The sequence below is a fragment of the Ailuropoda melanoleuca genome, chromosome 4, assembly GCF_002007445.2.
Source record: "Ailuropoda melanoleuca isolate Jingjing chromosome 4, ASM200744v2, whole genome shotgun sequence".
Lineage (NCBI taxonomy): Eukaryota > Metazoa > Chordata > Mammalia > Carnivora > Ursidae > Ailuropoda > Ailuropoda melanoleuca.
In genome coordinates this window covers 14,974,850-14,988,144 of record NC_048221.1, presented here as the reverse complement: position 1 = coordinate 14,988,144, position 13,295 = coordinate 14,974,850, and the positions used below count along the sequence as shown (strand labels likewise).

General features: G+C 46.0%; 1 protein-coding gene across 2 annotated transcripts in view; it reads right to left on the bottom strand.

Annotated features, from left to right (window-relative positions):
• The window catches only part of LARS2 (leucyl-tRNA synthetase 2, mitochondrial), a 141,619-nt gene that overhangs the window by 46,210 nt on the left and 82,114 nt on the right, over positions 1 to 13,295 (bottom strand). For both annotated transcript variants that reach the window (XM_034658171.1, XM_002912754.4), the window contains 3 exons: positions 12,289 to 12,448; positions 3,841 to 3,945; positions 678 to 793 (listed from right to left, as the gene is read on the bottom strand). In XM_034658171.1, the coding sequence (XP_034514062.1) occupies positions 678 to 793; positions 3,841 to 3,945; positions 12,289 to 12,448 (381 nt within the window). The remainder of the gene's footprint in view (positions 1 to 677; positions 794 to 3,840; positions 3,946 to 12,288; positions 12,449 to 13,295) is intronic.

Here is a 13,295-nt window from a genome sequence, read left to right as displayed (position 1 = left end):
GCTCTACCTGGGGCTGCTGAATGAGAAGCCCCAGGTGGGGGGCGAGGCACTGCGTGTGTGTGTGTGTGAACAAGGCACCGGTCGACTCTGGGGTGTGCTTAGGTTTGAGAAGCACCGTCTCTGCTATTTACCACTCGCCCCTCACCCTACCCCTTCCATCATACTTCCTGGCCTGGGTCAAGAGCAACGCTGAGGTCAAGTCTTGCCTCTCCTGCCATCCACCACCTGGCAAGAGAGAACCTGGCCCAAATAAACGTGATTCAAGTTTAGTGTTCATTTCTATACATGAGTTCAAACTGAGGTGGAAACAAGTCCGTCATCTGGGGAGAACAGAAATCTCTAGGAAGAACAGCCAATTCCAGTCACCCTCCCAAGGAACTCGTTTTCCTGGAAGAGGGAATTTTTTTTTTTTTTTCAGGAAGAAGATTTCCCAAAATAAAGTGACTGTGATAACCATACTATTCTAGGAATGGGCTTGACTTAGAGTTGATCAATTTCTAGATCTTGAAAAGGAATATTCTGTTTTCATAGATTACGAAACGAGGCTGCAAGATCGTGAGGTTTGGGGATGAGCGAAATGGCAGGTTGTAATCTGGACCTGAAGGAAAATGTCTCATCAAAGCCAGGTCAAGGTCATGATCTGAGAAGCTGTTAGGCCCGTGGCACGGTGAACCAACCTCGGCAGAGCTGCTCATCCTCTCTGTGCCATCTGGCAACGTTTCAATGACTTCGGAGTAGGGGAGGCCCAGGGTTTGGGCTAAGGTGGTGTCCTCTGGGCTGGTGCTCGGAATTCCTGTTCAGAGGGAAAGAAACACAGAACACCTTCTTTGCAAATATCCAAGTCACGAAATAACTGACAGCCCTGACACTCGGCTTTAGCTTCCTAAGGGACACGCTCTTTTAGCTACAGAAGTTGTAAAAATGCAACGCGTTCCTTGGGAAAATGGAGAACAGTCTTGGAGAGACCCCCCCCCGCCCCCGCCCCTCATACAACCAGTTTACCATGTCGGCATGATTTCCTTTAAGTCTTTATCCTGTGTTTCATTTCTTTTTTTAATAAAAGAATTGTGATTCTAAAATATACGATTTGGTGTGCTTTTTGTCACTGAAACCGTGAATCACCAGCATCTGGACAAGCCTCTTGTCTGAATTCCCTCAGGGACCAAGGACAGCGGCGTTCTCTTGAGAAGCAGGGCTGACTGCTCCAGCATTTCCTGGCACCCTAGAAAAATCCATGCGGTCCTGAAGTGGAAAGCTGGCAACTGTGGTTCTTCACGCTATGCTCTGCTCCCAAAGGCAATGGTACATGCATTCCGAATAGAAATTTATTCTTCAGCCCACACATGCCCTTGAGATGGGAGTTGAGTGTTAAGTAAATCGCTCATCCAGAAGGCCAGGTCGACTGTCTTGGCTTCAATTATTCGTCAAAACAAGCTTGTTGGCAGTTGGGTCTTCAGGGAAGACTTTCTCACTCTCGGCACGACTGGCACCCTGGACTTCGTTGTGAGGCTGGCCTGAGCATTGCCAAGATGCTGGGCTGCATCCCTGGTCTCTGCCAGTAGCACCCTCCGGAAGTGACGGAAAAATGGCTGAAAAATTGCCAAATGCCCCCTGGTGGCAAAATCGCCCCTGGTGGAGGACCCCTGCTGCAGGGTCAGCTGTCAAGACTGCTGACGTCCCTGCAGACACAACACGTCACGTGGCCACCGAGCAGGAAGACTAAGGACAACTCACAGAGTGCTTAAATCAGATTTCCACGAACAACCTCTTTAGAACACTGACCTAGGAGGGTGATTTCATGTTTGGGAGACATGTTCTAAAGCTCCTTGGCAAGATGGAAAGCTCCATGGTATGATGGAAAGTTCTGTGGCGTTCCAGCTGAGATTACTGACCAAAAAAAAAAGTATCTAACAAGGCAAATAAATGTTCGGAGTGGACTTGAAGGATATGGAAGGGTGAGGACAAATGGCAAGCAGTAAGTATTACTGGAAAGTGCCCATGGTCAAGAAGGGAAGAGTCATTCACTGCGTCCCCACAGCGTATGGTTTGGAGTAACCAGGAGAAATGTTTGAATGGAGACACTGTGGTCAGAAAATTTATTTGGCCATATAAAGAACGCTGTGGACCACAGTGTGGGTTACGTGGGGCTAAGCAGGATGTGAACTCTCTGTAACGTGCAGGTGGGATGGCAAAAACACTGCTTTATCTCTTTTTTATTTCTTTTGCTTGTTCTTGGAAGTCAAGAAGCAGTAAACTTAGAAAATGTTAAAATGTAACTGTGGGAAGTCAAGACCACAGGGAAAATGATTTCCATGCACATCCAAAAAAAATCAGATTTTTTTTCCTTTCAGAATTTTCAATATTATGCCAGTAATTTGACTCGAAACACACCCCCCCCCCAAAAAAAGCAAAAAGCCACATCAACAACAGTTTCCTTTATTGCTCTCTTGGCTGGTTGTACTAATGAGTCTAACTAATTATAAAATACAGAAAAATAACAGAAGGAATTATTTCGGGGCACCTGGGTGGTTGGTGAAGCGTCTGCCTTCGGCTCAGGTCATGATCCCAGGGTCCTGGGATCGAGTCCTGTATCAGGCTCCCTGCTTGCTCAGTGGGGAGCCTGCTTCTCCCTCTGTCTGTTTCTCCCCCTGCTTATGTTTTTTCTCTCTCTCTCTCTGTCTAATAAATAAGTAAAATCTTTAAAAAAAAAAAAAAAAGAAGGAATTATTTCCCTGAAGCAACACCCTTTCTAGGTTTAAATGGTCAGAAGGGAATGACCTGAATGGCTTAATATCCATCTTCTGTTTGGATGTTTCTTGAAATCACTTTGTCAAAAACTCACCTGGGTATCGGGAGGGAAAACATGATTTCGGTAAGAAATGCTGTTTCTTCTGGGTGCCAGGAAATCGAGAGTGCGGAAGGAACTTTCTCTGCAGGCTTTTGGCACTTTGAGACTGGTTGGGATCTACAGTGGGAACGCTGGGGAAGAGGGGCGCTCGGGTCTATCCGAAGGGCGGATCTTGGATGGGCTGTCGTTAGTTCTCGTCCTCGGTTTGCCCCTGGTCTCTGCTAGGTGACAACACCTCAGAACTCCCAGGATGAGCAAGGCTGCAGAGGACATTCAACGCGCAACTCTAAATGTGCCTTCCACTTGACTTCTGTGTCATGGTCCTTTCCCTAGAGGCCTCAAGTTCAGCCCAGGGGCACCTGGGTGGCTCAGCCGTTAAGCATCTGCCTTCGGCTCAGGTCATGATCCCAGGGTCCTGGGATGGAGCCCCGCATCGGGCTCCCTGCTTGGCGGGAAGCTTGCTTCTCCCTCTCACTCCCCTTGCTTATGTTCCCTCTCTAACTGTCTCTCTCTTTAAAAATAAATAGTCAATTAAGTATTTGACTTTTAAAAACAAATAAATAAAATCTTTAAAAAACAAAAAAAACAAAAAAAACCCCCAAAAAACCCCAGCCCAGTCCATCACTTGTGCTCAGAATCCCCATCTCTGCAGTTCTGTTGGTCCTACGAGCTCGGAAATCAGATTTCATCCAAGCTGTACTGTTCCCCGTACCATACGTACGAGTCTCACCAACTAGCTCTACTGGCCCGATCCGTGGGTCACTTTTTATTATTCTCAAGAGCAACTAGCAAGGTGTGGTATACTGGGTATGTTTTCAAAATGTACCTCTTAAACAGGGAATGGCTCAACGAAGGGGACTATCATGTTCCCAAAGAGGCAGAACAGATCGTGGACTCAGCAGTGAGCCCTTGTGGTTGACAGCAACAGGCTGGTATTTTGATCTGAAGCCTGCTGAGTAAATTATCCTGATTATATTTTAACAGCTACTTACCTATTTTGGAATCCAGAGAGCCCTCCAAGTCAGCTTTGGCCAAGATAACGACAGGGACCTCCTGCTGGGTAAGCATGTTCACAGCCGTCACGGGTGTGAGGCAATCTGAAAATGAGAGCAAGTGACAGCTGGGGTACTAACACCATCTAAGTCTCAGAGGAGACAAGTGAGAAAAATAAGCACAAGGACTTCTGTGTTTTGTGCTAATTGTTAAAGAATCTGTTCTTTGAAGGCATTAATGGATAATTCACACCAGTAGAAAATCAAAAGATTAAGCAAATACGCAAAAATGGTCGTCTATGCTCAGAACCAAAGAAGTGAAATGGCATTTTTACTTTACAGATGGTAAAGTAAAGATGGTCCCGCCACCCCCTTTTCCTTTTGAAAAATACCTCAAATGTACAGAAGAATAAGCAACACAAAAATCTATGATGACTAAGGAGATGTCTGGGATTCCAAATCCCAACACCTGAAGATGGAAATGGATAGGAGAGTAGAGAATAACTAAGCAGAGAGCAGGAGAGTTCTGGACACACAAAGACAGGACAGTTCTTCCCACCTACCCTTTTTTAGGAGATAGTGGAGGATGTGATCCAGCAAAACAAGGGGGTAAATAAAGAAAGAGACAGAAATGGGATCTAGGAAACAGAGAACCTAACAAAAGAAAGAGGGTCAGGACAGTCTCAGAACAAAGACAGAGGGAAGCCATAGGATGGCAGATGGGCAGCAGAGGCCTGGAGAGTGACCAGGTCAGGCCTGTGTAGGACAGAGGGCCCAGGAAGCATAATCAGGGGGAAAAGGAGGATAAATACATTATCCAACAGGTTGGAATATGTAGAAAACTGTATTGAGAGGAGTTTTAAAGAGCCTCTGGGAAGGTGTGGGAAGACTTGGTAATTCAAAGAACATAGAGCAACTTGGGGAAAAAAAAAGGACATCATTAACTTCAGGCAAAACAGAAAGTATATTACCAAAAGGAAAATGTAATCATAGTACACTTGGCTCAGTTGTGAACGATATTTATGTGGTCATAATAAAATACTTAATTGACTATCTGCAGGAATGGAAGCATGAGGGCTCAAACACAGTTCCAAAGGAAGAAGGGATGAAAGGAGTAAACAATAAGTGAGTTCACTTAAGCTTACTGCAACATAAGCAACTGACAACAGTTATAATTTGTCAACTCTTACTATGTATATTTGCCATATTTTATGACTTCATATAATTATCCAAAATACGTTTTACAAACCCCAAAGTTAAAATATGCCCAGGAAGTAAGCTGTATTCTTTTCAAAGAAGAAAAGATAGGCTCTGTAGGCATCTAAGCCAGCTCTTCTCTTCTTTCACCTGGCAGGGGTCAGGAAGTACAAGACAGGTTACGGTGTGGACAGCGTGACATGTAACCCAAACGGGTCTCCGGAGCAGAGGTTCAGGAGTACCCATGGTACCAAGACTGGGAAGCACCTGCTGCCCTGAGCTGCCTAACGGCTGACACTATCCAAATGGAAACCCATACTTCTGATTCCGTACTGCCCTTCTCAAAGATGACGTGTATGTGTGCAAAGTCTGCAATTATGATAAAATGTGAGGAGGAGGATGGAAGATGAGGGGAGGTGGTGCACAAGTTAAAGTTGCAGGGTAATGTCGAGAACTGAGAGGGAACAGGGTAGGCATATTATCCAGACACATGGAGGTCTGGACCATAGAAACAACTGTGGCACAGACAGTCTACCCCAGACCTGCCTCGCCTTCTGATTCAGCAACAGAACACTTAGCTGGACACACGTCTGCATAGCTCACAACAGTACCACTTAGCCTCGCTTGCACTAGGTATGGCCTTGGGGTACGTGCAGAAGCAAGTTCTAGGGCATGCTCTCAGAGGGAAGGCACATGACCTTTTTTCCCTGCTTCTGACTTACTGCAACACAGACAAAGTGTAGAACATCTCAGAACACACAGGTAAGGGCAAGACCCTTGAAGGACACAGTGGGGAGGCAGAAAGAGCCTTGGCCATGACTGACTCACAGAGCAGACTTGTCATACTTGCTTTGAGATTCATGCGGGCAAGAAATAAACTGTCTTTTTAAGTCACTGTGTTTTCAGGACTCTGTTGCAGCCACCAAACTTATACCCTAAGTAACACATACCTAAAATGATTCAAAATGGCTGGGTAAGGAAGCTCCTGCTATTTCTAATACTCTTTGACCTTTCATGTGATATACACATATCACTTGGATCATACAAAACACAAGTTAATTTTTAAAAAGAGAAACGGAAATTAAAGTAATCTTGAAGCACTATCATTTTACACCTGAAAAGTTAGCAAAAACTTTTAGAGGGGTACCACCAATGTTTGCGAAGTTGCACTGAAATTCGTGTATCATTGGATAAGGCACTCTAAACCGATTATAGCCCTTTCAGAAGCCGATAAAAGCAACCTGTAACAAGAACTAGAAAAATGTTCATAACCTGTGACCAAGTAAATCCCATTCTGGGGAATGTCTCCTAAGGAAGTAATTCTAATGAGGAAAAGAGCTACATGGAAATAAATGTTGATAGCAGTTTGTCCATAACAGCCCCAAACATGAAAAGGCCAAACGTTCAATATGATAGGAAAGACTGAGGATATTATGGTACCTTGAGTTTATGGAATATTATGTACGGATTAAAAAAAAATTATGAAGCCTGCGTAAAAACAAAGAAAAAAAATCCACTTTCTGAAATCATATTACATGAAGACCAAAACATAAAGACAGAAGCTGTCTGATCTTTAAGATCCATTTCTGTGGGAACATGAATTAAAAAGTAAGATGACCACATGCTGGGGCACCTGGGGGCTCAGTCAGTTGAGCATTCAACTCTTGGTTTCATCTCAAGTCATGGTCTTGCAGTCATGGGTTCGAGCCCTACACCGGGCTCTGGGCTCAGTAAGGAGTCTGCTTAAGATTCTTTCCCTCTCCCTCTCCCACCTCCCCACCCCTCCCCCTGCTCACATGTGCTCTCTCTCGCTCTCCCTCTCAAATAAATAAAATAATTTTTTAAAAAAGGTAATATGACCACACACAAAAGAATGAAGGTGGACCCCTACCTTTGCTGTATATAAAAATTAATTCAAAAATGGATTAAGATGTAAGATAGAAAATGAAAAGACAACCCACAGAGCTGGAGAACATTTCTGTAAATCATGCACCTGATAAGGGGCTTGTGTCTAGAAAATGTAAAGAACTACTAAAAATCAACAACAGAAAGACAACTCAATGCATAAAATGGGCAGAGGGTCTGAACAGACATTTCTCCAAGGAAGATAAACACATGGCCCATAAGCACGTGCAAAAATGCTCAGCATTACTGGCCACTGGGTAAATGCAAATCGAACCCACAATGAGACACCACGCCCCTCCCATGATCATCATCAGAAAGACAGACAATAACAAGGGCTGGCGAAGACAGAGAGAAATCGGAGCCCTCGTACACTGCTGATGTGAAAATGACACGGTGCAGCTGCTGCGGGAAACTCCGATACTTCCTCGACCAGTTCAACACAGAGCTACCCTATGAACCAGCAAGTCCGCTCCTAGATACATACGCCAGGAAAGGACAGCATATGTCCGCACCGACATCTGCACGTATGTTCACAGCAGCACCACTCACAGTAGCTATAAAGTAGAATGTCCACCAACTGATGAATGGATGAATAAAACGCGGACTACTATTCTGGAATAAAAGGGAATAGAGTACTGAAAGAGGCTACACATGGATGAGCCTTGAAAACATTATACAAAGTGGAAGAAGCCAGTCACAAAAGGAAAAAGACTGCATGATTCCATTTATATGAAATGTCCAGAATCTGCAAATCTACGGACAGAGCAGACTAGTGGCTGCCTAGCGCTGGGGAAACAGTGGGGACAGGGTATGGGATCTCTTTGGGGGTGACAAAAATGTTCTAAAACTGTGCATAATTCTGCAGATAGACTAACAACCCTTGAATTACCCCCTTAAAATTAGGGGTGAGTTTCCTGGTACGTGAATTATATTTATATTATAAAGTCATTCTAAGAAAAATCTGAAAAAAAATGTAGAGTACTACATGAAACAAGTGGGTTGGATTTAGGCTTTTGGGTTTTTTGTGGGTTTTTTTTTTTCTCCACCTCCAAGTTCTAGTAGGACAGTTTTCCATTAGAAAAAAAATCCATCTATCAGCAGATCAGTAATGAGTATCAGCAGATCAGTAATGAGTACACAGCAGCATGTTGTATGCTTGCTCATGTGGTCAAAATCCACGTCTCAGAAAGGACAAGACTAAGATTGGAAGTTCTTGACCACACCGAGAGCTCTCCGTATTTCTGCTCAATCAGGTCCTGGCAGCAGGCGGCAGGACGCAAGGAGGCCATGGAGAAATCTGAAGTGACTGAGACATTTCCTACTGTTACACCAATACGTTAGCACAAAGGAAACACTCCTGGCCCCACAGTGCCCTCCGCCCTCAGGGCCCCACAGCAGAGCGGGCAGGTCTCTCATGCCCTCTGGAAAAACCAAACAGATGGCTTTCCGTTGAGTGATCAGCAAAGCCGTGCTCGGGGCAGGGGTATTCTGTGGCAACAGGGTTGTGTGGTCAAGGAAGTGTGGAAAGTACCACGTGACCTGCTCTCGGAGACAGTCGCCATGAGCAACAACGAGGCAAAGGTTCTGAGAAGTCCAGGAGCAAAGAAACCTGTTCGTCTTTGTTTCTCCCAGGTTATGTGAGCGCAAAAGCTCTTCCCTGCACAGAACATCTGTTAGCATGTGCTCGAAGGATGGTAGAGGGAACGGTTTGATTAAAGAACAGGCTGTAACCTACAGGATTCCATCCCCACGCACATACGAAGCAGAAAGGGGGGCAGGACAAGAGCGAGTGATTAATTATTTAATGTTCTGGGGCTCCCAGGGAGATGGGGCTCTTGCTCTCTGATGTGGCAATAACAATGGGGTTCTGAGGTGCCCTTTCGGGAGACCTCACTTACACTTTTGGCAAAAAATGCCTTGTGGAGACCACGGGTGACTCACAGCTGAAATGTGTGGTTCCAAAGCCTCAGGGTTTGAATATTATCTTAATATCAGAAATGTAAGAAAAGACGCCAGGAAAAAGACAGAACAGCTTCTAGAACTCTGATGATATTTCCCTATTGATGCTTTTTATGGTTTCTAGCTCCCATCAAGTCAGAGCTTACATAACACGACTTAAGTCAGAGGCGGTCAGCTGAGAGAAGGAGGCAACGTGAAGGATAGAAATAAGCCCGGTTTGAAGAACTCTATGGGGAAGCACCTGACTTTTCGCTCCCTTAAAGGAACCTATGCCAAATTAAACGATGCTGAGCACAACACAGCACTTGTCGTCAATAACCTCAGCAACCCAGTTGGCCCAGCCAGAAATCAGGGCGGTGTCCCCAGAGCCTCTGCCCTTGCTGCCTTCCAGAAACTTCTGAGAGCTGCTCCAGCCCCTTTATTCTGACAACCACTGTTCTCCTGTCTTCGCCGTCTCTTAACTCATGGTTTGCTGGTCCTCCTGCCTGCCCTCTGCCAAGCATGACCCCCCCATCCGCCTGTGTCATCCTCTTCCTCCTCTGGGCCCCTCAGGGCTCCTTCTGTACCCACAGGGCCTCCACAACTGCCCTGCCCACTTGGCTGGAAAAGACAAACTCACAAAGGTGAAGTGACCTTCCTTAAGTCACAGGAAGGCCCTGGGACCAGAACCTTGGTCATCTTGTGTCCACACAGGAGCTGACAAGAAGAAACCAACTTTGAGGCTGCAGGAACCCATGTTTGAGAATTTAAACTCCTGCAAGTGATACATTCCATCCCAACCTTGCGCTCCCCTGATGTTCAGTGGTCACTAGTCACCCACAAAATCTGACGCTGGAGGAAAAAAATCAAGCCGCCTGATTGGAGCCAGTCGGCAATGGTAAATGACAACCTCGATACCACGCTCGGGTTTAAAATGTAACCTCCAAAGCCAAAGGAGGCATACATCCATATTCATACGGTGATTTTAATTCGGTTTTTAGAAAAACTGCATTACCAAGGCACCCTATTGGCCTTACGTAACTCATGCCACGTGTCAAAATCCAGAGACTTGACGTGCAAATTAATCTTGAGACTTTGAATAAGTTGACATCTGCAAAAAGACTATTTCTACTCTGAAAATTAGAATTGGAAAATATAGAGCCAGGCGTAATGTTCCATTTGGAATTATTTCAGAGATTATTAAAAAGAGGCGAGAACGAGGCTGGCGAGCCCTTCAGCGCCAAAATGAAATGATGGGACAAGTCAGAGGGGCCGATGCCCCAGACGATCATGAAACATCGTTCTTCGCATCTGCTAAAATCATGTCATTTCTTACACACCAAAATGTTTGGCATTTATACAGTGCCTTTCATGTCAGGAACCCCATCTCTCACAATGTACGATCTGAGGAAGCCCCTGTTAATATTCCCTCCTTTTAATTTGTGTCCCCAGATTAACTGTAAGAAAACAAAATCTAACGGCTTGGATGTTTACATTTTTTAGTTTTTCGATTTTAGATATTCTTCAACCATCACAGCCCACGAGGAATTTCAAAATGCTCATGAGAGTAAAAACTATGAGTTTTCTCTTTCAACCAAACAGTTGAAAAGAATCCAGGTTTTCTTTTGAGTGAGTGGAAAATAAAACAGACAGCTACACTGGACTTCTTAAGCACCACGCCGAAATTTTAACACCAGTCTTCTTTCTGTTTCAATACGTAACAACAGGAAAGGACAGCAAGTGCTAACTGTGGACCAGAGTGAGTCACGCACGCGTCTGGCTCTCCTCTGTCACGGCTCCCCCCGGAAGGCAGGACCGGGACGGTTCCTCTGCGCGTCCCCAAGCGCTCAGCACACAGTAGGCTCTTCCTAAGTGCTCACTGATCTGAACCTGGCTTCGGTGCTGGAAGTCAGCAATTAAAAGTCTTCAGCAGAGGTAAGCTGGGATGACATTGTCTATCTTTCCAGCCTGATATCAGGAAACCTTTCATTCTGGTTATTTTAAGAATAGCAATTAAAAAAAAAAAACACCTTTACATCACCACGCACACCATTTTTGTTAGTCAAATAATTCAAACAGATCCTGCTAATTCAGACTGTGTTCTCTGGGTTGAAATTTATAGTCTGTGAAAAGAGAATATGGATTAGATATTTACAGAAACAGTTACATTTCTCCAGAGACCTTCTTCTTCTCTCTTTTTTTTTTTTTTTGGTTGAAGATTTATTTATTTTTTGAGAGAGAGAGAGAGAGAGAGAGCGCGCAAGTGCACGAGCAGGAGAGGCAGAGGGAGAGATAGCGTCTCATGCAGACTCTGCTGAGTGCGGAGCCCAACATGGGGGTCAATCTCACGACCCTGAGCGGAACCCAAAAGGTGGACATTTGACCGACTGTGCCACCCAGACACCCCATCCAGAGACCTACTTCTGATTGATGGGGGACTTCCTTTTGCCTGCCCAGGGTCCATACTGCCTTCCTCTGGTAAGAGCCTCTGAGTGTTTCGGGGAGCGGCCCCTCCTCACTGGTTCTAGTCTTGGTGGTCTAACAAGGAAGGAGTCCCACCTTCCCTTGCCCAAGAAAAAGGCCACGGGCCTCAGTTATACCATCCAGACACCTCTCCCTACAACAGGAATCTTAGACCAAGTGCCCCCAGCACTGAGGATGAGGTGACAGCAGATTCTCTCCATCAGTGGCACTCAAGAGACTGTCTGTTAGTTCCTGCTGCCAAAACCCCATGGCTGCCTGATCCAAGTCCTCTTCCAGACTGTTTCCTGCTAGTCAGCAAGCTTTCCACAGCCTCCCGGAGGTTCCCTTTGTCCTCTGGGTTGGCCAGCGATGCGTTCTGTTGCTTGCAACCACAGAACGCTAACGCACAGGCACTCCCCAAATCCTCGCTGACCAGTAACCCCTGCTGTGCCCATTCCAGGTCGACTTGATCCACCGATCGAGGGCCTGTGCTGAGCAGTGCCCTGTTCAGCCGCTCAGATGACTGGGGATTCTTTAAAATAATAGGATGAAGCTGTCGAAAATGCTTCCTCTGAGACTCACTGGCCTCCTCCTGGTCGCTATCATCAGGATAGTCTTATCTGACGATGGAATTCTAAATTAAGCAGAAGATGCTATTCCTGTCAGCAAGAGCTTTAAGTCTAGATTGCACTAAAAGAGAAAGAGTTGAGCTTTGGGTCAGAAACTCAAGAAGCCGACAAATTAGTCAGTCGACGTGAAACCGGGGTAGCAACATTTTCAAAGAGCTCGTTTATCCCGTTTGAAAAATAAAAAACTAACAAGTCAGGCTCAGGCGAAGAACAGATCACACAGGATGACATATGGGAAAGGACCGTGACCCTGGGAAGCGCTCGCTGTCCAACCACAACGTGTAATCCCTGTGTCAGCCCGAACTCGCCAGCTCACCTTTGCCAGGAACGAGCGCCTTCCGGAAGGTTTCCTTCAGAGAGCTGTGCCCGTGTAAGAGTCTGTGGCTGGGAGAGATGGCCACGTGGGAGGTGCCGTAAATGGCCTCGGGGGTGGCCGTGTAGGCGGTCAGCTTTTCTCCTGTGACTTGACCATCCACCTGGCAGGTAAAAGCAGAGCCATTTCATTCCTCAGGGCTCCTTCGGGACTGTCGTGGTCCCGGACCACATCCCCTCCTCCCTCCCTCCTCAAGCCCAAACACCAGGGACAGTTTCTGGCTGCGGCCCCAGGGATGTGGGGCCCTGAGATCGCCCCTAGCAGGGACAGAGACGGGCGAGAGAGAAGGGGATCACCATTCCTCTTTGAGAAGCCTGGTGCCCACTGCCAGGCATACTTGGCAGCCCCATATCGAAGATGGTCAAAGCATGCTCAGAAAGACACCTCCCCCATTTTCTCTGGCTCCTTTGTTCACGAATCAAAAATAACTATCAACGTTATTTTGTTTCTGTCCTGACAAAGGAGCTATACTTTCCTCCAGGATTTAAGGTATAGTTAAAAAAAAAAAAGAAGAAAGGCATATGCTTTTCTAACCAGAAAAACCACCACTGAGGCTAAAACCATTCTGAAGAGGAAAGAGAGGACACCTGAGGTCACGACTGAGTGTGTTCCTAGGGCTGGTTACATGCCTTTCAAAGAAGAGGCATACGTTAGGCATCAACTGAATGATAATTATATGACAGACACTGAGGGAACAGATGCTCCTTCCTTCACACATTCATTCAGCTGTGTTCACAGTGGGCCAATGACGTGCAAGTCGACACTGTGGCCGGAGTGTGAGTCAGAGGTCCCCTGTGGAGCCAGATTTAGAGCCCCAGAGGCCCAAACACATGGTCCTGCACCTGCCGGACTGAGAGTTCCCTCCCCTGAGACATCTCATTTTCAGGTGGGTCCAGGAACGGAGACAGAAACATTTTCATAACAAAATGTTGGGGAAGGGAGAGAACGTG